Source organism: Haematobia irritans, chromosome 5, assembly GCF_050003625.1.
Source record: "Haematobia irritans isolate KBUSLIRL chromosome 5, ASM5000362v1, whole genome shotgun sequence".
NCBI classification, from domain to species: Eukaryota; Metazoa; Arthropoda; class Insecta; order Diptera; family Muscidae; genus Haematobia; species Haematobia irritans.
In genome coordinates, this window is record NC_134401.1 from 83454414 (window position 1) to 83480290 (window position 25877).

At 33.5% G+C, this 25877-nt stretch overlaps 2 protein-coding genes across 2 annotated transcripts in view; one reads left to right on the forward strand and one right to left on the reverse strand.

Annotated features, from left to right (window-relative positions):
• The window catches only part of LOC142241884 (odorant receptor 10-like), a 29251-nt gene extending 22375 nt beyond the window's left edge, over positions 1 to 6876 (reverse strand). The window contains exons 1-2 of the mRNA XM_075313724.1: positions 6513 to 6876; positions 6317 to 6455 (exon numbers count right to left, since the gene is read on the reverse strand). Coding sequence (XP_075169839.1) covers positions 6317 to 6455; positions 6513 to 6809 — 436 coding nt within the window. The 5' untranslated portion in view covers positions 6810 to 6876. The remainder of the gene's footprint in view (positions 1 to 6316; positions 6456 to 6512) is intronic.
• The window catches only part of LOC142241886 (electron transfer flavoprotein beta subunit lysine methyltransferase-like), a 234446-nt gene that overhangs the window by 144741 nt on the left and 63828 nt on the right, over positions 1 to 25877 (forward strand). The window lies entirely within an intron of this gene.

A 25877-nucleotide genomic window follows, 5' to 3' on the forward strand; every position in this document is an offset into this window, starting at 1 on the left:
GGTGTCCGCCAACTCCTCGTGGACCACTTATTAATAAAGAGGAACTAAACTTTGTTTTTATACATTTTACTGTGTAATTTTTCACTATTTCCTCTTTATTTCATTTTACTGTCCCAACTCTAAAAAGAGTATAGTGCCCTTTCGTTATTTTTATGAAGAAAAAAATGTGCCCATAATGCCAAAATGATAAACAAAACACATGTCCACACATACATAAAATGCTGCTCTCAAGGCGAAAACATAGCTGTTTGTTTTTCAAATGTCTATTCTCTTGGTTCCGAATGTCTATTCTCTTTATTCAAATTAAATAATATTTAGACTTAAGCATATCAAATTTTTGGCCTTATCATAAAACAGTTTTCCGAAAAAAGATACAAGCGGTTTCACAGAAATTGTTCTTTTTTGATTCTTTCGCTGTGTTATGTTGATATCTTTCGTTAACTCTCCCGGTTTCCATCTCCATTTCTTTCTCTATACTCTCTCTGTCGCTTTGAATAAAATATCACAACATATGTATGGTTAGTCGAAATTTGTAAATTTATATATGTTTGCATTCACACATATGATTTTTATGAAACATTCATGCCCCAAACATAATATATTCTAACATATTAACATAGATGTCCAAACAAACATTTAGTGTTAGTTTAGGAACATTACATGTTTGCACTTAAGTATATTGTGTTTTAAAATTGTGCCCGAAACACATTTTGTTTATATCGGAACATATGAAAAACATATTTTTCTAACAGTGTACATATAGGGAATTTCCCCTACTTCTAGCAACACTGGCTGTAGTTGATATTGCACCTACGGAGTTGGTATGCCACTAATATTGAGCCCATTATTAAAAAAGATAAAATCGCTCAATTAGTGTGGACAATAAATCCAAATTTGTAAAAATCGAGCAATATTCTTATGTAAATTTGGGAAAATCGAGCGATGCATATATATGGAAGCTATATGTAAATCTGAACCAATTTGCATAATATTTTGCGTGTTTGATTAATACCACAAAAGGTTACCTTGTGCAAATTTGAGTAAGATCAGTTATGAAATGAGGCCTCTATGGTCAAACATAAGGTTATTAGGGGCAAATTTTTCTAAATCGGGCGATACATATATGGGAGCTATATCTACATCTGAACCGATTTCGATGAAATTTTGCACATACCGTTAGTACTATAGAGGACTGGATCTAGCCAACTTTGAGTAAGATCGGATAATAAATAAGGGTTCTACGGCCAAATTTAGAAAATCGGGCTATAGATATATATGGGAGCTATATCTCAATCTGAAACGATTTCGATGATTGTTTGCACATATAGTTAGTGCTATAGAAGATTACATTTAGCCAACTTTGAGTAAGGTCGGTTGATAAATAAGGGTTTTATGGCCAAATTTAGAAAAATCGGGCGGTACATATATATGGGAGCTATAGCTAAATCTGAACCGATTTCGATGAAATTTTGCAGACTTAAAGGGTGATGCAGAAGATTATTTTGTGCTAAATTTGACGACGATCGGTTTGTAAAAAAGTGCAACGTGACCCGATTTGTCGAAATCGGGCGATACATATATATGGGAGCTATATCTATATCTAATAGCGTTCGTCCTTTTGCCCAAAAAACTCCCTGTACGAAATTTCATCAAAATCGGTTAATAATTGCGACCGGAATCCTGTGAACAACAAATACATGGACAGACGGATGGACGGACGGACACCAAGCGCTAGATCGACTCAGGAGGTGATTCTGAGTCGATCGGTATATATTTTATGGGGTCTAAAATCAATATTTCTGGTAGGCACATTTTTTGGCAGATCAAACTTATTATACCCTGACCACTATGTGGTTTAGGGTATAAAAAATAAGCTTTTAGAAAAATATTTGATAAACAAGTATATACAGCTGTAAGTGCGGCCGGGCCGAATCTTAAATAGCCACCACCATGAATCAAATATAATAGTTTACTTGTCAAATTTATTTGGGTAAAGCCCTATAGACTACAAGATGGTTGGATGGACGCACGTTTCGGAATTACCACATTCCTCACCAGCATCCTCTACTTGAAGAAAACTATCAACCAATTATCAGAATAAATTCAGGCAGTTCATTAAACCCAACAATGAACCACACGTGTGGTAATTCCAAAACGTGCGTCCATCGAACCATCTTGCAGTCTATAGGGCTTTGCCCAAATAAATTTGACAAACATTATTTTCCTCTGTTGGTTAAGCTACAAGTGTAGTTTAATAAATGCATGGTTTTAAGCTGAAATCAAAAAACAACAACAATGCTTAAAGAACAAAACCAACAATAACAAAACAAATGAAAAAAAGAGGAAGCACGCTCAAAATAAACCCATCCAACTGCACTCAAATCGATGATTTGACAGTGGCATAGGAAAAGAGATATGGTTGTACGAATTTATTTCGGCATAAGCCGGCTATCATGCAAAACCTTTTTTCGGAAGGTTCAAGTGTGGTTCATTGTTGGGTTTAATGAACTGCCTGAATTTATTCTGATAATTGATTGATAGTTTTGCTGCAAGTAGACGATGCTGATGAGGAATGTGGTAATTCCGAAACGTGCATCCATCCAACCATCTTGCAGTCTATAGGGCTCTGCCCAAATAAATTTGCCAAACATTCATTTCCTCTGTTGGTTAAGCTACACTTGTAGTTTAGTCAATGCATGGTTTTAAGCTGAAATAAAAAACAACAACAATGCTTGAAGAACAAAACCAACAATAACAAAACAAATTTAATAGTTTACTTTGAAAACTCTTCGTCGTAGCGGGTTTCTTGATAATATATAGAATTTTAGGGGGTTTGATGACAAATTTTCTCCCAAGCAAATCAGTTCAACCAGATTCTACCTATGAAAACTAGATCAGATTCTAGATTTTTGAGAACCAATTTTGTTTGAGTTTTAGAGAAATAAAAAAAAACATATCGTGTATATGATGAAATAACGCCTGAAAGTAAAATTTCCAGATATTACCCATCGTATTCATTTAAATAATGGCGGTAAAAATCTACAGATTTAAGATTTCAAATCATGGCGTTAGGTTAGGTTAGGTGGCAGCCCGATGTATCAGGCTCACTTAAACTATTCAGTCCATTGTGATACCACATTGGTGAACTTCTCTCTTATCACTGAGTGCTGCCCGATTCCATGTTAAGCTCAATGACAAGGGACCTCCTTTTTATAGCCGAGTCCGAACGGCGTTCCACATTGCAGTGAAACCACTTAGAGAAACTTTGAAACCCTCAGAAATGTCACCAGCATTACTGAGGTGGGATAATCCACCGCTGAAAAACTTTTTTGGTGTTCGGTCGAAGCAGGAATCGAACCCACGACCTTGTGTATGCAAGGCGGGCATGCTAACCATTGCACCATGGTGGCTCCCTGAATATATATACTTTATATAGTCGGAAATCGATATTTCGATGTGTTACACACGGAATGACAAACTTATTATACCCCCATCACCATTCTATGGTGGTGGGTATAAAAAGAAGTGTGTAAGCAAATACCTTTATTGCGATTAAAACACAATTATCGCTATAGACGTCAACGACAAGCAACGCATGCCATCAAGCAATACTATTTCGAGACCAATACGTTGGGTATACACAAGCTGCTTTCAAGCAAACGACATTAGTTGATCTCTGATTTCGAAAGGATGTTCGACATTGCATGGAAATATATTAAATTGTTACTACAGAACATCAACGGTGGGCACTTATTTGAAAAATGTAGCCAAAATGTGATTTTGGAACCAAAACGTATGTATTTTTATACCCTCCACACACAAAAAAATTTCACGAAAAATTTTCCAATTAAAATTTTAATTGAGTTTTAAAAAATATTCAATTAAAAATTTAATTGATTCAACAAAATTTTTAATTGAAACAAAAATCAATCGCAAAAATAATAGTATCAATTAATTTTTTATTTGGATCAATTAACTTTTTAATTGACCTTCAATTAATTTTTTAATTGATACTATCATTTCTGTGATTGAAGACATTTTAATTAAAAATTAATTGGATCAATTAATTTCGTGATTGAATCAGAAAAAATTTTTTTTATGTGCACCATAGGATGGGGGTATATTAACTTTGTCATTCCGTTTGTAACACATCGAAATATTGCTCTAAGACCCCATAAAGTATATATATATATTCTGGGTCGTGGTGAAATTCTGAGTCGATCTGAGCATGTCCGTCGGTCCGTCCGTCCGTCTGTTGAAATCACGCTAACTTCCGAACGAAATAAGCTATCGACTTGAAACTTGGCACAAGTAGTTGTTATTGATGTAGGTCGGATGGCATTGAAAATGGGCCATATCGGTCCACTTTTACGTATAGCCCCAATATAAACGGACCCCCAAATTTGGCTTGCGATTGCTCTAAGAGAAGCAAATTTCATCCGATCCGGCTGAAATTTGGTATGTGTTGTTAGTATATGATCTCTAACAACCATGCAAAAATTGGACCACATCGGTCCATAATTATATATAGCCCCCATATAAGCCGATCCCCAGATTTGACCTCCGGAGCCTCTTAGAGGAGCAAAATTCATCCGATTCGGTTGAAATTTGCAACGTGGTGTTAGTATATGGTCTCTAACAACCATGCAAGAATTGGTCCATATCGGTCCATAATTATATATAGCCCCCATATAAATCGATCCCCAGATTTGTCCTCCGGAGCTTCTTGGAGGGGCAAAATTCATCCGATCCGGTTGAAATTTGGAACGTGGTGTTAGAATGTGGTCTCCAACAAACACGCAAGAATTGGTCCATATCGGTCCATAATTATATATAGCCCCCATATAAACCGTCCCCCAGATTTGATCTCCGGACCCTCTTAGAGGAGCAAAATTCATCCGATCCGGTTGAAATTTGCAACGTGGTGTTAGTATAAGGCCGCTAATAACCATGCAAAAATTGGTTCATATCGGTCAATAGTTATATATAGGCGATCCCTAATCACACAAAAATTGGTCCTTATCGGTTCATAATCATGGTTGCCACTCGAGCCAAAAATAAACTACCAAAATTTTATTTTTATAGAAAACATTATCAAAATGTTATTTCTATAGAAAATTTTATCAAAATTTTATTTCTATAGAAAATTTTGTCAAAATTTTATTTCTATAGAACATTTTGTCAAAATTTTATTTCTATAGAACATTTTGTCAAAATTTTATTTCTATAGAAAATTTTGTCAAAATTTTATTTCTATAGAAAATTTTGTCAAAATTTTATTTCTATAGAACATTTTGTCAAAATTTTATTTCTATAGAACATTTTGTCAAAATTTTGTTTCTTTAGAAAATTTTGTCAAAATTTTATTTCTATAGAAAATTTTGTCAGAATTTTATTTCTATAGAAAATTTTATCCAAATTTTATTTCTATAGAAAATTTTTTTCCAAATTATACTTCTATAGAAAATGTTGTCAAAATTTTATTTCTATAGAAACTTTAAACTTAATTATATACGTATTTAATCGGCCTTTTTTAGTTTAATATATACCACGTATGGACTATGTGGTATATATTACGGTGTTAGGAAGTTTTAAGATACCTTGCGATCGGCAAGTGTTACCGCAACCCAAGTAATTCGATTGTGGATGACAGTCTTCAGTAGAAGTTTCTACGCAATCCATGTTGGAGGGTACATAAGCTTCGGCCTGGCCGAACTTACGGCCTATATACTTGTTCTTATTACAAAACTAAAAATTTGGTAACAAAAAGATTTGTTGATGACAAAAGTTTGAACTCTTCGAAGAAATTAATAAAAGAAACTGCATTACAGCGTATGCAGTTTCATAGAATATAATCTTAAACACGAAAATATATAGTTGATATTTTCGTGTTTAAGATTATATTCTATGAACAGAGTCCAATGTGGGCTACCGCGATTCCCAAGGGAATCGTACTCATTGACATATATTAAAAAAAAACTTTATATTTTGTTCCATTAGATAGGGTCAATTTGCACACGGCCTTTGAAATCAGAAGTCAACATTATGTTACATTATGTTGGGGCTCGTGTTGGGGAATCATATGCAACCTGAATGTAGTCAAAAATACCGCTTCTTTAGATTCTATGTAGGACAACTCTTCTTCTTCTTCAAAATACGCGGTATGGTCCAAACAATTTTTAGAAAACTGTTGGTGTTGGATACCATCTTTGCTCACTTCAGACATCAATGGAAAAATCTTTACGTCAGCTAAATATGTTATTTCTTCCATACCCTAGATATCGTTGTATCGTTGTATCAGTGTATGTTAACTCACCTCTTTCTTCCAATATTAAAGGAATCAACGTTGAGGCTGCGGCACTAGCACAAGCGAATGTAAAACTCAATTTCGATATTATACTGATTCGTCTGGGAATAATCTTCAGTACATTCCATGCACCAATATCATCGTCCATCTGATAAAAATATGAAAAATAGTGAACAATTCAGTTTAACTTCAAAAGAAGATATACTTCAATCTCATTATGCCATTCCTCAATTGATCTAAAGAAATTTATGAACTCGGTTTGGTGTTTTATCACCGATAAAATACGGACTAATGAATTGGTCAGTATTGCTGTCATAAAGACCCCAATTGCCAATACACTCGTATCACGCCAATTTTTGAAGAGATTTAAATATTGCCATACGTTCATGAAGCATGGAATGATTAAGATAATCACAATTCGTTCAATTCTTGCATATTCAATAAATCCCAAATATTTCCAAAGCGCCAGATTGAAACTGAATAGCGGTAGAGTGTAATACATTTTGTGAATTCCTCTTCTATACTCAAATAGAAAATGAGCACCCAACAAGGTTCGAAGACGTTTAAATGTAATAGATCATAGTAATATTCATAATTGTTTAGATTTATATTGTTAAAAATTCCATTTAGAATCTCTTCGCAAACGTTTATGGCCTAATCGAAATATTTTATACAAAACGTGTTGCATTTTGAATATTTTATTGCAATTGCAATTATAGAAATTCTATTCTCTTTTTAATGGCCTTATTAATATAAATTGAAAAATTACATTTCTTAATTTTTATTAGGGATGTCAATGCAGAGAAAAAAATTTTGAGACCGGGTATTCCAATATTGACAGAATATTCATTCCAAATAAGGATACGTTTTAAGCTGTTATCGGCATTTTAGTCAAGTAGTATATGACTTCTTCTCATCCCAAAATCGGAAAATTTTAACAAAAAAAAATGTTTTAAAAATCTCATTTGGCTAAGTACCGATTTCTTAGCTGATCTCTTTTCCAAAGAGCATCATATGTCCACTAACTAACTGAAAAAAGTTTCAATATCCTACAGCTGAGAAATAAGCAAATTACAAATAACGTTTTTAAAATATGTCCCCACTTTGGGGTTTTTTGCTACTAATGGTATATTCGGCAATATTTCTTAAATCAAATTTCCCTGCAAAACTCAATAAAAATCATAATGATATGATATGAATTAGTTCAAAAGCTATAAAGGTTTAATTTCAAATTTTTAATTCCCAAAAAATTGGAATATAAAAAAAGAATTGTACCTTTCACCAAAAACTTTCAATTTTCGTAATCTTTCCTTTCCAACGATATATTATATTTAGACCGCTGCCTAGAAAACTGCGCCAAAAATTTGCCCTAAACCTCGTTATCTCGGGTGAAAGAGTGCATTTCAGCAAATGTACGTTTGAATCTGAACCGATTTCTACCAAATTTGACACACATGTTATAGTATTATACTCTCAAAAATATAGTCCTTTTGCATAATTTGTGCATATCGGGCGTACGATATATATTGGAGCAATATGTAAATGTGAAACAATTTCAACTAAATTCAGTGTATGTAGCTAGAATATTAATTCTACTTCCTGTCCAAATTTTTAGGTAAGTCGAAGTGAAACTTTGGTCTCAGAGTGAAGATTTGTCGGAAGATTCATATGGGAGCTATATCTAAATCTGAATCGATGTCCATCAAAATTAGCACACTTGACTATATTGCTAAGTGTACTCCTTATGCAAAATTTGAAGTGAATCAAAGCCAATCTCTGGCTTCTGAGGCCATATAGGATACAGAAAAAATCAGGTGTTGCTTAACTTGTATGTAAAAGCTCTGGCCCCTGGAGCCATACAAGTGAAGTGACACCGAATTTTGTCTGTGTCATATATGGTTTTTTGTGTTCAGCCGAAACTTGGGTTGAACCCACGACACTATGTATTCACGGCGGGCATGCTAACCACTGTAGCACGGCTGCTTCAAGGTATGCCAACCAATATTAGATTAATAATACAACCAATCTACACTGAAAAAAAGCTTGCCCGGTTCCAAAGATGTTGTCTTTATTTTAACAATTTTGGTATTGATTCCGAGCGAAAGAAGCGGAGAATAGAAGTAAGGATACTTTTAAGACACAATTCTCTTTTAAATTTGGGCTTTGTATACTTACTTCTAGGAAGCAAATTCTAATTTTTCGTTTTTACAGCTTTTTTTTCTTCATAAGCCATCAAAGTTCCTTAAAAACAAGTTAACAACAACTTTATTTTTCAAATTCAGACTCGACTTCCAGTAGAAGTTTTGCTATGTTTCAAGTTAAAAACGTCTTTAAAATAAAGTGTTGAAAAACATGTCCTATTTTTCAACGATTTTTTACTTTGTAGACAAGATGCAAAAAGACAACAAATTTAAAGACAATTTCATTACTCACCCAGCAAAAAAAATTGGAAGTTCCCAGCAAAAAATTTTGGAAGTTCTTCCAAAGGCACAACTTTAAAAGCACTTCCAGAAGATGCAATCCCAATGATGTTCTTTATTTTAACTACCCAGGAAGTTATTTTAATTAAATTTTTTATAACTTGGTTTTTTCATACTTTCAATGGATAATTTTAATATTTTTTGTTTCAAATAGGTTAAAAACAGAGTAAGAATTCATAAAATGGTACAAATCAATTAAATTTTGTCGACAAAAATGCTAAACCCAATCTGAAAAAATTGTGAATTTTTAAAAATATTTGAGGTCAAATGTTTCCGAGAAGTGTTACAATCATTTAAAATTTATAAAAAATTATAAAAATTATTTATTTCACAAAATATCACAGAATTTTTTAATTTACATCCAATACATTGAATTCGGATCACACCAAAAGAAGTGATGCAAATTCAGTGCAACGGCTGTTGAAATGGAGGACTTCCGTCCTATGACAAGACCATGTTAAATTCATCGCTTCTGCGTCAATTTTGCCCCACTTCCAGATCCAAAAAGAACATTTTCATTACTTTTTAGGCGACGCTTTTTTTGCTGGGTTGTTCCACAAACATTGCTTTTAAAGCCCATCCCAGAATCCCCCATCGATTGTTTTCAACTTCCGATGCAGTCCTTTTGGACAAAACCACAAACATTTCTTCTAAAGCGCATCGTGGGAGCCCCCAATGATTTTTTTCTACTTTCGATGCAGTCCTTGTGGACAAGTATTAGAAAGATCGCAATCAGGCTATTTTAAGTGCAAATTTTGTACAATTAAATTTTACAAAAAAAAAATTGAAAACTAATAAAAAAAACTAAAAAAATTGAAATTAATAAAAAAGTACAAAAATAATAAAAACAAAAATAAATTTCATTCCCGCTGGGATTTGAACCTGTGCCGTTCGACTTTTTCGCATCCATGGAAGTTCTTTTGAGAAGGTTTTGTAAATTACGAGAATTTTTAATATTTTTGTTGATTTTTAATGGAAAAAAATATATTTATACGAAAATATATGCCGAAAATAAAAAATAAAAACGATGCATGACATAAAAAATAAGTTTTTAGAAAAATATTTGATAAAAAAAATTGCCGCTGGAGAGATTTGAATCTGCGTTTCTTATTTTTTCGTTCATACTAATAAAGAACATCTCGAGAAGCAATTAGAATGTTATTCCTTGGTGTCGTATTACGATCATATCACAAACATTTGAATTGACCTTTCGACGCTTTATGTTCAATGGCGTTTGTGGCTGAGTGTGCTAAGGTGTTCTGTAATGGTGCCAGCAAACCCAGGTTCAATCCCTGGTCGGAGCGAAAAAGTTTTTCAAATTGTAAAAATTAGATAATAGGAAAATAATTGTGTAATAAAACATATGGATGAAAAAAAGTGAAATTGGTTGAAAAAAAAACTTTTTTTTTTCGCTTTTTAAATTTCTTCATTCAAATTAACTTCCAGGGCACAACTTCTAAAGTAATGCAAAAGATCCAAAAATGGAGTACTTCCGTCCTATGACAAGCCCATGTCATAGGACGGAAGTACTCCCTTTTTGGATTCTTTGCATTGCTTTAGAAGTTGTGCCCTGGAAGTTAATTTGAATGAAGAAATTTAAAAAGCGAAACTATTTTTTTTTTTCAGCCAATTTTACTTTTTTTTCATCCATATTTTTTATTACACTATTATTTTCCTATTATATAATTTTTTACAATTTGAAAACCTTTTTCGCTCCGATCAGGGGTTGAACCTGGGTTTGTTGGCACTATAACAGAACGCCTTAGCACACTCAGCCACAAACGCCATTGACCATAACATAAAGCGTCGAAAGGTTAATTCAAATTTTTGTGGTATGGTCGTATTACGACACCAAGGAATAACATTCTACACACAGAGAATAGATTGGTTGGAAATTGATTGTCGTAATGAAAATTCCACACTTAGAAGTCAATGATAGTTGGGTCCATTTACATTCAGTTTTTACAATAATTTCTTCGCTATTTCTACCACTTGGTGATAATTGGAATAGATTTTCGTTTGTGATGCAAGATAAATAGTTGTAGCAACCAAATGTCTCTATTTTAAAAAATTTTGAGAAAATCAGTCAATACACCCTACTTCAAATCGGTTTAGTAACTAACAGTTAATAATCACAACTTAGATTTGGTATCCACAGCCGAATGTAATTTGAATTATTTTTCAAGTGTCATTTTTGTCATTGCTAGTTTATAGACGAATAAAAATTAATTTTACTAAATTCGATTCAAAATAACTAAAAATATGAAAATTTAAACCCGCTTATAATTGCTTCTCGATATGTTCTTTATTAGTATGAACGAAAAAATAAGAAACGCATTTTCAATTCTCACCAGCGGCAATTTTTTTATACCCTCCATCATAGGATGGGGGTATATTAACTTTGTCATTCCGTTTGTAACACATCGAAATATTGCTCTAAGACCCCATAAAGTATATATTCTGGGTCGTGGTGAAATTCTGAGTCGATCTAAGCATGTCCGTCCGTCCGTCCGTCCGTCCGTCTGTTGAAATCACGCTAACTTCCGAACGAAACAAACTATCGACTTGAAACTTGGCACAAGTAATTGTTATCGATGTAGGTCGGATGGTATTGAAAATGGGCCATATCGGTCCACTTTTACGTATAGCCCCCATATAAGGGGACCCTCAGATTTGGCTTGTGGAGCCTCTAACAGAAGCATATTTCATCCGATCCGGCTGAAATGTGGTACATGGTGTTGGTATATGGTCTCTAACAATCATGCAAAAATTGGTCGACATCGGTCCATAATTATATATAGCCCCCATATAAACCGATCCCCAGATTTGGCTTGCGGAGCCTCAAAGAGAAGCAAATTTCATCCGATCCGACTGAAATTTGGTACATGATGTTGGTATATGCTCTCTAACAACCATGCAAAAATTGGTCCACATCGGTCCATAATTATATATAGCCCCCATATAAACCGATCCCCAGATTTGGTTTGTGGAGCCTCTAAGAGAAGCATATTTCATCCGATCCGGCTGAAATTTGGTACATGGTGTTGGTATATGGTCTCTAACAACCATGCAAAAATTGGTCCATATCGGTCCTTAATTATATATAGCCCCCGATCCCCAGATTTGGCTTGTGGAGCCTCTAAGAGAAGCATATTTCATCCGATCCGGCGGAAATTTGATACATGGTGTTGGTATATGGTCTCTAACAACCATGCAAATTTGGTCCATATCGGTCCTTAATTATATATAGCCCCCCGATCCCCAGATTTGGCTTGTGGAGCCTCTAAGAGAAGCATATTTCATCCGATCCGGCTGAAATTTGGTACATGGTGTTGGTATATGGTCTCTAACAACCATGCAAAAATTGGTCCATATTGGTCCTTAATTATATATAGCCCCCCGATCCCCAGATTTGGCTTGTGGAGCCTCTAAGAGAAGCATATTTCATCCGCTCCGGCTGAAATTTGGTACATGGTGTTGGTATATGGTCTCTAACAATCATGCAAAAATTGGTCCACATCGGTCCATAATTATATATAGCCCCCATATAAACCGATCTCCAGATTTGGCTTGCGAAGCCTCAAAGAGAAGCAAATTGCATCCGATCCGGGTGAAATTTGGTACAATTGGTCCATATCGGCCCATAATTATATATAGCCCCCATATAAATCGATTCCCAGATTTGTCCTCCGGAGCCTCTTGGAGGAGCAAAATTCATCCGATCCGGTTGAAATTTGGAACATGGTGTTAGAATGTCGTCTCTAACAAACACGCAAGAATTGGTCCATATCGGTCCATAATTATATATAGCCCCCATATAAACCGTTCCCCAGATTTGATCTCCGGAGCCTCTTAGAGGAGCAAAATTCATCCGATCCGGTTGAAATTTGCAACGTGGTGTTAGTATAAGGCCGCTAATATCCATGCCAAAATTGGTCCATATCGGTCTATAGTTATATATAGCCGATCCCCAATCACACAAAAATTGGTCCATATCGCTTCATATTCATGGTTGCCACTCGAGCCAAAAATAATCTACCACAATTTTATTTTTATGGAAAACATTGTCAAAATTTTATTTCTATAGAAAATTTTGTAAAAATTTTATTTCTATAGAAAATTTTGTAAAAATTTTATTTGTATAGAAAATTTTGTCAAAATTTTATTTCTATAGAAAATTTTGTCAAAATTTTATTTCTATAGAAAATTTTGTCAAAATTTTATTTCTATAGAAAATTTTTCCAAATTTTATTTCTATAGAAAATTTTTTTATTTATTTCTATAGAAACTTTAAACTTAATTATATACGTATTTAATCGGCCTTTTTTAGTTTAATATATACTAAGTATGGACTACCTTGTAATTTAGAAGACGGTGTTAGGAAGATACCTTGCCATCGGCAAGTGTTACCGCAACCCAAGTAATTCGATTGTGGATGACAGTCTTCAGTAGAAGTTTCTATGCAATCCATGGTGGAGGGTACACAAGCTTCGGCCTGGCCGAACTTACGGCCGTATATACTTGTTTTTATTATTATTTCTTTACTTTTTTTATTAATTTTCTATTTTTTTATTAATTTTCTTTTTTTTTTTTGTAAAATTTAAGTGTCCAAAATTTGCACTTAAAATAGCCTGATTGCCCCAGCAAAAAAAGCGTCGCCAAAAAAGTAATGAAAATTTTCTTTTTGGATTCGGAAGTAGTACAAAATTGTCGCAGAAGCGATGAATTTAACATGGACTTGTCATAGGACGGAATTCACCCATTTCAACAGCCGTTGTACTGAATTTTCATCACTTCTTTAGGTGATGAAATGTTTTGGATGTAAATTTAAAAATTCTGTGATATTTGGTCAAAAAAATAATTTTTATAATTTTTAATGGACTCTAACGCTTCTCGGAAAGGTTTGACCTCAAATATGTTCAAAAATTCACAATTTTTTCACATTGGATTTAGCATTTTTGTCGACAAAATTTAAATGATTTGTACCATTTTATGAATTCTTACTCTGTTTTTAACCTATTTGAAACAAAAAAAGTTAAAATTATCCATTAAAAGTATAAAAAACCCATATTATAAAAAAATCTAATTAAAAGAACTTCCTGGCCACCGTGGTGCAATGGTTAGCATGCCCGCCTTGCATACACAAGGTCGTGGGTTCGATTCCTGCTACGACCGAACACCAAAAATTTTTTCAGCGGTGGATTATCCCACCTCAGTAATTCTGGTGACATTTCGGAGGGTTTCAAAGCTTCGGACTCGGTATAAAAAGGAGATCCCTTGTCATTGAGCTTAACATGGAATCGGGCAGCACTCAGTGATAAGAGAGAAGTTCACCACTGTGGTATCACAATGGACTGAATAGTCTAAGTGAGTCTGATACATCGGGCAGCCACATAACCTAACCTAACCTAACCTAACTTCCTGGACAGTTAAAATAAAGAACATCATTGGGAGTGCATCTTCTGGAAGTGCTTTTAAAGTTGTGCCTTTGGAAGAACTTTCAATTTTTTTTGCTGGGGCATACTTTCTAATACTTGTCCACAACGACTGCATCGGAAGTAGAAAAAATCATTGGGGGATCCCAAGATGCGCGTTAGAAGAAATGTTTGTGGACTTGTCCAAAAGGACTGCATCGGAAGTTGAAAAAAGTCGGTGGGGGATTCTGGGATGGGCTTTATTAGGACAATACGACTTCATTGAAAAGTTTATCGACTTTTGGACAAGGAAATAAACTTTATATTATATTATTATATTCCATGCTAAGCAAAATTTGCATTCGTATTTTAAGGACATGAAGTCTTTAGCCTCACGACAATATTTTTTTTCAGTGTAGCAATCAAAATTTTATTTTATTCATCTCTGCTGTCCATGATTCTTGCTAAATTGTTATACAAACGTAATATTTTTGACATTCCATCGTTTCGTAAATTTGGAAAGGCATATTCTTTTTAACTCAAAATCAAAAAACGATAATGAATATATTTAAAAAATAAATAAATTGTTTCTGTGTACAACATTTTAGTTATACATTTTCTGAAACTTGGAAATTCTACTTTAAATAATTTCAAACAAAATTCTAACATTGAAATGTGATTTGATCAAGTGAAATGTGATTTGAAGCCCTAAATGACTGGGCACAATTGAAAAATATAAACTTTCTCTGAACGTTTTCAATTATTTCACTTAACAACAACTTCGTTCGCCCTTCTTCGATAAGGCGGTCACGCAGTAGTACTATGTGTAATCTAATCGTTCACAATCATATGAATGAATGAATGAATGGAATTACCTGGTGATTCGTGCCGTACTATTTGCCATAAACGTGAGATAGGTCAGTTCTACCATGAGCAATAGCAGCAGTAGCAACAACACCAAATACATTAAAATAACAACGTGAATCGAACGTAGAATATACCCACATTCATTTATTCTAAATGGCTAAAATTTCATTCGAATCTTGCCGATTAGATGGTTGCGTCAGAACAATCTTCTGAATGGTTTGTGGAGGCAGATTCATTCGAAAGTAAATTATAAAGGCGGTCACATCGACCACGTGATGAGTTACGAACATGCCCATAGCCAACAACAGAATTTAGTTTGAATTGTAATCAAAATTGGCTTCGTAACGGTTAATCTTATTCAAATGGGGGAAAATGCGTTTCCGATTTGAATCCTATGCCAAAGATGCGCCGATTGATTTCAATTATTCATGGGACATAAACTGAAATGCAAATATTCAGATCAAATGGTGATAGCAAAATCCTTATTCTTCGTGTATTTAAAAAATGTGACTCTACCAAAACAAGGTCTCAAACATGGATATTGGAAACGGCAACAAAATTTCGCTCCATTTGATATTTTCGATAGTTTTAAAACAAACAATCGATACTATCGGATTATTGCAATAATTAATTTCAAATGTTTTTCATTAAACAAACAGCTTTGCTGAACATTTTTTAGTTTTAGGCTCCGTGGTTTCTGGTATGCAAAACAAAGCCGAAAGCCCAAGACATCCGATGAAAATAATTGCAATTAGAACACAGTCAAGAATATTTTTACGTTCTGAATTTGATTCGTAGGTTTTATTCTTGAGTTTCCCGGTATCTATTGTATGAAAAAAAATTGCTACAGAATAAAAGAAAATCCATTTCACACTCAAAAAAAAAAGTTTACTTGGATCCAAAGATTTCGACATTCCCTTAAAGATTTTGGTATTGACTCCGAGCCAAGGATGCAGCTTCTTTAAAATAAAGAAATTTTTTAACGACCTATCTGGCTTTAAATCTAGGACCAATAAAATTAAAATTAGGATACAGATCTCATTTATCAAATTTTCATTCTCTTTTCTCGGTTTTTTAATAAAGGTACTCACGTGCAAACAAATGCCAGTTTAAAAATCAAAATTATAACGGATATTTCAAAGTAAAAAATGTTTTCTTAATGCCAAAAAAAATTTTTAACCAAAGACGATAAATCCTCAAAATAAGTCTTAGCCTATATTTGAACCTTTTTTATCATAAATCTAAAGTTTCAATATTTCAGTTAATTTAAGGACAATTTCTTGAAATCAAAAATATGTTTCTTTACTTTATGGAAAGTTAGCCTTAGTTCAAAGACATTGAACTTTAAGGGAGGGTCGCAAATTCACAAAATTTGTGTCCTAAATTTATTGAAAAACATGTTTTCCTTAATATTTTGTAAATTTCGCATCCGAAAATTTAGGTAGCGTAATCCATAATATCACGTAAATATTTTTTCAGTGCATGCAAAGCCGTAAATATTAGTAAAAAAGGAATAAGACAAACATTAAAATAAATTAGAATTTTCCAAGATTGGTTTATTTTTACATACCTTAGTATTTAACATCGCCGGTATTCTTATAGTCAACTGGGTTTCTTCGATAGTATCGCTATCGGAAAATAAAAGAAACAAAAAGAATATTGATAGTGCTGTCGATAGTTTTGCAGCCCTACTACCAAAGGATAAAGGGTATACTACGAAATGGAATGACAACATTTGTAGGTTAGGTTAGGTTAGGTGGCAGCCCGATGTATCAGGCTCACTTAGACTATTCAGTCCATTGTGATACCACATTGGTGAACTTCTCTCTTATCACTGAGTGCTGCCCGATTCCATGTTAAGCTCAATGACAAGGGACCTCCTTTTTATAGCCGAGTCCGAACGGCGTTCCACATTGCAGTGAAACCACTTAGAGAAACTTTTAAACTCTCAGAAATGTCACCAGCATTACTGAGGTGGGATAATCCACCGCTGAAAAACTTTTTTGGTGTTCGGTTGAAGCAGGAATCGAACCCACGACCTTGTGTATGCAAGGCGGACATGCTAACCATTGCACCACAGTGGCTTTGCTAGATAAATGTTATTTGTCTGCTTCATGTTCATTTAGTTAAATATAATTTTCCAATTTTTACAATTCTTATAATCATTATCACACGCACACATACAGATTAATTGACTCTTCTTGCTGCATGTCTGTATAAATTATAATCAATGAGTATTCCTTTCTCGGTTAAATTAAATTAATTTATTCAATATTATTTACTTTTAAACTTTATATCCTTCTTCATTTAAATCCTCAAGATTAGTAATTCTGTCTATATGGAAAATAGACTAAAATAAACTCTAAAATTGCAGATCCTAGATGGTCAAAATTGAAATCGAAACATATTGTAGCTCTATGAAAACGTAGCTACCCCCGGATACAGTGGTGGAAGTTTAACTGCAGGAAACATAGATTGGGTATCTGCAATTGGCAAAATCCTGTTAGCTCTGCTTGAAGAGTGGCACACTAGAACTAACGACATGACGTCGAAGGGTGTACTAGATTCGACACATTAACATTTTGTATTGGACTTGCTCTACTTCATTTATATCTTAAAATAACCACAAAAATAAAATCTAGAGAAAACCGCAAAAGTATTTGCGTCATAAATTTTAAAACTTCTGGACGCGTGTGTGGGTCTATTTCGAATTATGTTATGTGACGTAGTGAAATTTGTTTGCCAAACGTATTAACGATCAACAATTACGCACAGCAACCAATGTAGCTATAAAAAATATTTGCGGTTCTTCCATATACCGCAGATATGGATAATTTTCTTGTTTACTTTTTCTAAAATGGTGCTGATTGAATTGTGATAGTTGCGATACGATGTCCGTCCGTTCATGCGTTCATAAAATTGCGGTCGATTTAAGCAATTACAATTTATTCACTCGTATCTTTTTCACTCTATTAAAACGCTTGCCTGATTGCCTATTAATGATTATTGGGGGATACCCTATGTGGGTAGTGTATGAATGATTATTCAAAACGTAAATAGAAAATCTGTTAAGGGAGATGATTACACATTGTACTTTTAATTTGGCATTTACATCGATACGAATAAAGTGGGAATTAATGTTTGAGGATTTAATATAGGATTATTAGGTATCTATTGTAACAGTTACGCATAGTCTACTTGATCAATTGTCATGCTTCAGGTGCAGAGAACACTCTTAGTGCTGATCGATTCTATATTTAATCCCCCTAGCAAAATTTTTAAAGTAATAGTCATTACTTTTTGAGTACGTCCAGAAATTTTCTGAAGTTATTTTGGACGGAGTTAACTGGATACACACAGTGTGATGTGGAAGACGTGACAAAACCTAGGGAACTACTGAAGGACAGTAATAAATTATGATCGAACATCTGCAGTTAAGGATAGATGCCTAGCATAAATGCTAGCCAAAATAGCTAACAAAATATCCAGAAAATATAATAGCTTTATTTAACTTAAAATGCATATTAATTAAATTATATTCAATTTTAATTGTACTATTGTGAGACTTTGACAGTATTTAAGTCATATTAGCTCCGTAAATCTTTATTGCAAAATCATATTAGAAGGGTAAATGGGAACAATTTTGCTAATTTTACCAAAGAGAATTTTACAGAATAATTTTTATTAGAAAATACACAAACGTATCTATTGTTGTCTAATTTCCATCAATGTAATTCTATTCCATTCATATTTCGCTGATTTGTTTGCTTGTTGTTTTATTGCGCTCATAATAATCTTCTGATCCTATCAATACGAAATTTGTATTTATTATTTTGACTTAAAAAAATAATACCACATTTAAACATTTATTTTCTAATTTTTTTTTTTTTATATTTTTATATTATAACAACATAATAAAAATACCATAATCGAGTCAACAAATTTACAAAAAGGTGTAACGTTTGAATTGAGCTTTGAAATATGTGAAAAGGTTTAAATAAAAACAAGTATATACGGCCGTAAGTTTGGCCAGGCCGAATCTTAAATACCCACCACCATGAATCAAATATTAGGGTTTCCTTTGAAATTTCAGGGGGGTTTGAGGACAAATCAAGCAGAGCAGTTCAACCAATACCCTTCCCGGAGATAAATTTAAAGATTTTACCTATGAAGACTATATCAGATTCTGGATTTGTAAGAATCATTTTTGTTTTAGAGGAATATCATTAACATCTCTTGTAAGTGTGCAAGAAAATTATGAAATAACGTCTTGATTTGAAATCTTAAATCTGTAGATGTTCACCCGAGAAGTAAAATCTGGAAATTTTACATTGAGTTTCAAGCAATTTTCATGATCGGTGCGCCTTCTATACCCTCAAGGAGTGAAATTTCAGGCAAATCGGATAAAAACTACGGTTTCTAGAAACCCAAGGAGTTAAATCGGGAAATCGTTCTTATGGGGGCTATACTAAAACACTGACAGATACTACCATTTTCGGCGTATCTCGTTATGATCCAATAAATAAATACAAATTGGATAAAAACTACGGTTTTTATAATTCCAAGAAATAAAATCCGGAGATCGGCCATTATTGGGGATATACCAAAACATTAACCAATACACGCCCTTTTCGGCACACCACTTTATTGTCATAAAATACTTCTAGATTTCCAATTTCAGGCAAATGGGATAAAAACTACAGTTTCTATAAGTCCAAGAAGTAAAATCGGGAGATTGGTCTGTATGGGGGATATACCAAAACATGGACCGATACTCACCATTTTCGGCACACCTATTTATGGTCATAAAATACCTCTAGATTTCAAATTTCAGGCAAATTGGATAAAAACTACGATTTCTATAAGCCCAAGACCTCAAATCGAGAGGTCGGTTTATATGGGGACTATATCAAAACCTGGACCTATATAGCCCATCTTCGAACTTGACCTGCCTGCAGACAAAAGGCGAGCTTGTGCAAAATTTCAGCATGATTGCTTCATTATTGAAGACTGTAGCGTGATTACAACAGACAGACAGACAGCCAGACAGATAGACAGACGGACATGGTTATATCGTCTTAGAATTTCTCCCTGATCAAGAATATATATACTTTATATAGTCGGAAATCGATATTTCGATGTGTTACAAACGGAATGACAAACTTATTATACCCCGTCACCATTCTATGGTGGTGGATATAACAAAGTTATATCAATATTTCAATAGCAACAAAAAAAGCTTAAAGCCAAATTGGTAACACTGGTTTAAAAAGAGACAAACGTACGGATAGACCATAGACCTTATAATACATAGATGAGCCATGGGTGTCAAACTATATTTGACGGTTCCGAAGATTAAGAATAAACGAGAAAAATAAGAGCACGCTTACAATCTCTTTCGTTTTCCTTTTTGTAGTTTGCCAATTTTACACAAAATTAGACCGTTTATGATGTACCAGAGGATTTATAAATAAATTAATATATTAAAAGTTCATATTTGAACAAAAAATTGTGACCAAAACCGCGAAAATACGAAATTTAATTTTGAGCGGCATTGCTCTTTACGAACAACACAAAAGCAAATGCACGAAAATTAATGTTTGGGACTGACTCTTTACGAAAAAATCAAAACGAAATGTCAGAAAATTAAATTTTGGAACTGACACATTTTTTTTAAAGAGAATAGTGGATCATCTATGTATTATAAGGTCTATGGGATAGACGGACATGGATCGATCGACTCTTGTCCCTATCTCGTCTCCTTCTGGGTGATGCAAATATATCCACTAACTTTTCACCCCCAGGAAGCTTCGGATATCAAATCTGGGGATCGTTTTATATGGGGGATATATATGACTATGGACCGATATGAACCAATTCGCATGGTGGTTAGATGCCATATATTGTCAATACGTACAGAATTTCAGTCAAATTTTCTTCTCCTCACAGAAAAAAATATCACCAAAATATTTCCAATTAAAAAGATAATTGAAGTTGAAAATTTTTTCAATCAATAAATTAATTGATACAATTAATTTTTTTAATTAAGATGGAAACATTAAGTTGATTAAGTCAATGATTGAAATTTTAAAAATTTTTAATTAAAAAATTAATTAAACTTGATTGACAAGTTAATTGTATCAATTAAGTCAGTTAAAAAAAAAGTGATGAAACTTTTTTCAAATTTTTAATTAAAAATGTATTTCAAACAATCAATTGTTAATCCGAATAAAAACTCTAAGCCAATTCAGAAAGTAATTGAAAAAAGTTACCTTTTTTAATTAATAAATTAATTGAGTTTTGCAATCAGCAACAATTACATTTTTAATTGAATCAAATAAAAAATAAATTGAAATTTGCTAATGAAATCAATTAATTTTTTAATCAAGATTTTTTTCTATACCCAATTAAAACTGTGATGATACTATCATTTTCATGATTGAAGACATTTCAATTAAAAAATTAATTAGATAGATGAAATTCGTGATTGAATCAAAAAAAAAATTTCTTTGTGTGCCAGAGGATTCACATGCCCGAGTTATCGATTTATATGGGAGCTACTTATAAATTTGAATCGATATGGACCAATGCGGATCGGTTTATATGGGGGCTATACCCAAATATCAATAGCTTGTTCTTAAAATATGAATAGCTTTTTTGAAAAGTTAAAGTTTTTCTTGTCCAAAATTCGATCAACTTTTCAATGAAGTCATTTTGTCCTTATATTTAAGTGATTTGATTTAAAAATGGGATTTTAAACATGAGAGAAAATTTTGTTTGACTAAGTTAAACTTGGCTTGAATAATTCTGAAAAAATTCTTCAAAATTATCTTCAAATTTGTTAACTCTTTTAAAGATGTTTTTTACTAGAAACAGAGCATAATATCCACTTGTAGCCGATTCCAGAAATTGTCATTAACACGTTTTTAAAGGACTTTGATTGCACATAAAGAAAAAAGGTGAACAAATAAAATTTGCGAATAAATTAAAATTTGCTTCTTAGAATCAAGAACTCAAAACTCAAATTTAAAAGAGAATTGTGTATTAAATGTATCCTTACTTCAATTCTCTGCTTCTTTGGCTCGGAATCAATACCTAAAGACAACATCTTTGGAACGGGGCATGTTTTTGTTTCCAGTGTGTGTCCAAAATAAGGGAGGCATACCGAAGCCTAATAATAAATAACATTTGGCATAGCTCCTATTGGATCTCAAGATTTTAAAATTCAAGGAAATCGGATGAAAATTGCGATCCACGGTTTCAAGAAGTCAAATCAGAAGATGCCCTATGTGGGGGCTATATCAAGTCATGGAACAAATTAACATAGCTTTTTGCTGACTTAAAATACCTCTATATTTCCAATTTCTAGCAAATCGGATGGAAATTACTGCTTCTATGCCTTCAAGACGTCAAATCGGGAGATTGGTCCATATGGGGGCAAACATGGACCGATATATGAGCGAATTTGGCACAGCTCTTTATTCCATCGAATTTAAAATGTCTAGATTTCCAACAACAAAAACTCGAGACAGACAAAACACGAGTTTATGCAAAATTTCAACACGATACCTTTATTATTGAAAGCTGTAGCGTGATTACAACAGACTGACTGACGGACATCGTTATCCTAGAATTGCTCCCTGATTAATGTGTTACAAACAGAATGACAAACTTATTATAACCATCCGGCCACCATCCTACACTGAAAGAAGAGTTTTCTTTTCTGAAGAACGAAGTTTTAGACAAGCAAAGATTTCTTTTGACGATAAAGAGTTTTCTTTAAAGGCAAAAAGAATTAGAGACAATCGTTGAATGGCATTTCATAAATTTGGGATTGTTTAGTCTAAAAGAAAATACCTTATAAGAAAGGGGAATTTCATTTGTTTAAAATTTCGTTCCTGAGGAAAGTATTTTTTCTTTGGGTATATGGTGTGGCAGAAAGTTCGGTCAAATCTTAAGTAATCTCCACCAAGAAATTCTACTAGAGAAAAAACTTGCAAATGAAATTTTTGTGTTGTGGCAAAGTTCACATATGGAAACACAGCTTCAAACTGGTTAAGATTGGATATGGAACATATTTGTCGCAAAAATGTTGTGTTCTCGCCAAACATAAAATGGTTGTCGAAATCGTATACATAATGTCCGAGAAAATAACATTGTTGCGACAAACATGTTATATGTTCACCGTCCAAAAATAACATTTTGCTGTAGGAGGAGAACATATTCCTCCCCTTGGTGTGGTATTTAAGTTATATAGAGACATTTTCGGACTTTGTAGTTAAGTGTAATATGATCCAAATTTTTCAAGCATCTCTGCACAGAAAAAAATTTCACGAAAATGTTTCCAATTGAAGTCTTAATTGAGTTTTAAACAGTAAGGAAAGTCTAAAGACGGGCGGTGCCGACTATATTATACCCTGCACTGCTTTGTAGATCTAAATTTTCGATACCATATCACATTCGTCAAATGTGTTGGGGGCTATATATAAAGTTTTGTCCCAAATACATACATTTAAATATCACTCGATCTGGACAGATTTTGATAGACTTCTACAAAATCTATAGAGTCAAAATTTAAGTCGGCTAATGCACTAGGGTGGACCACAATGTTAGTAAAAAAATATGGGAAACATTTAAATCTGAAGCAATTTTAAGGAAACTTCGCAAAAGTTTATTTATGATTTATCGCTCGATATATATGTATTCGAAGTTAAGGAAAATTAGAGTCAACTTTTTGACTAAGCAGAGGCGATTTTACAAGGAAAATGTTGGTATTTTGACCATTTTTGTCGAAATCAGAAAAACATATATATGGGAGCTATATCTAAATCTGAATAGCTACAATGCTAATTCTACGCCCTGTGCAAAATTTCAACTAAATCGGAGTTAAAAATTGGCCTCTGTGGTCATATGAGTGTAAATCGAGCGAAAGCTATATATGGGAGATATATCTAAATCTTAACCGATGTCAACCAAATTTTACACGCATAGCTACAGTGCTAATTCTACTCCCTGTGCAAAATTACAACCAAATTGGGCCAAAACTCTGGCTATTAGAACCATATTAGTCCATATCGAGGGAAAGATGTATATGGGAGCTATATCTAAATCTGAACCGATTTCAATCAAATTTTGTACACTTAACTGCACTACTAATTGTACTCCTAGTGCAAAATTTCAAACAAATTGGGCCAAAACTCTGGCTTCTAGGGTCATATTAGTCCATATCGGGCGAAAACTCTATATGGGAGATATATCTAAATCTTAACCGATTTCAACCAAATTTAGCACGCATAGCTACAGTGCTAATTCTACTCCCTGTGCAAAATTACAACCAAATTGGGCCAAAACTCTGGCTATTAGAACCATATTAGTCCATATCGAGGGAAAGATGTATATGGGAGCTATATCTAAATCTGAACCGATTTCAATCAAATTTTGCACACTTGACTATACGACTAAGTGTTATGTTTGTACAAAATTTCAAGCAAATCGGTATAAAACTCTGGCTGCTGGGTCCATATTAGTGCATATCGGGCGAAAGATATATATGGGAGCTATATCTAAACCAGAACCGATTTCTTCCAAAATCAATAGGAGTCTATTCTGACCCAAATTAGGAACATGTGCCAAATTTTAAGGCGATTGGAATTAAATTGCGACCTAGACTTTGACCACAAAAATGTGTTCACAGACAGACGGACGAACGGACGGACGGACGGACAGACGGACATGGTTATATCGACTCAGGGACCAACCCTGAGCATTATTGCCAAAGACACCATGTGTCTATCTCGTCTCCTTCTGAGTGTTACAAACATATGCACTAACTTATAATACCCTGTTCCACAGTATGGCGCAGGGTATAAAAATATTCAATTAAAAATTTAATTGATTCAACAAATTTTTTAATTGAAATAAAAATCAATCCCAACAAAAAATAGTATCAATTAATTTTTTAATTGGATCAAATAATTTTTTAATTGACTTACAATTAATTTTTTAATTGATACTATCATTTCGGTGATTGAAGACTTTTCAATTAAAAATTAATTGGATCAATTAATTTCGTGACTGAGAATTTTTTATTTGTGTGTGAAGATCAAGAAGTTATCCACTGTATCCGCCATAAATATAGCAATTATTGATAATGTAACCATCAAAGTCATATTGGTTTATGTTAGTTTCACTTTTCTTAGAGGAAATATTTTTTTAAAAGGAGAATTTTCTTTGTCTGAAATTTCGTTCCGGAGGAAAGTATTTTTTCTTAGGGTGTTGATCATTATATTTTAGTAATCGTTCCATATACGATTCCAAGTTTTGTTTCTTGATACAAAAAATAATAATAATAAGGACCCGCTCCTACCACGGACAATCATTGGCCTAAAAAGTTCGCCTAGCACGTCATCTGTAACTATTCACGCTAAAATGGCAAAGATTGAAATAGACATTATTTTGGATATCCTAACAGATGTCCTAAAGGGATAAAGCTCTATAGATCTATAAACCCATAATTTCCTTTCATTCACTATTTAGTGGAATGATTTACATTCTAATTGTCCATTTGTTTCTACCATATATACTATGCATCGGAAACATGGTGCAATAGTTTCGACCATAACTAAGTTCTATATATTGCATGTCTTTCAACACACTTGTTTCCAAGTCAATTGTGTGTTAATTGGATGCGTATGGAGGTCGGTGGATATATCGGGCGGTTAGTAGACGCCTTTGTTTGGTTACGTATGAATTTATGTATGAAGCTCGCAGCTCACAACTTTTCCATATCTACATATCTGTTCAGGTGGA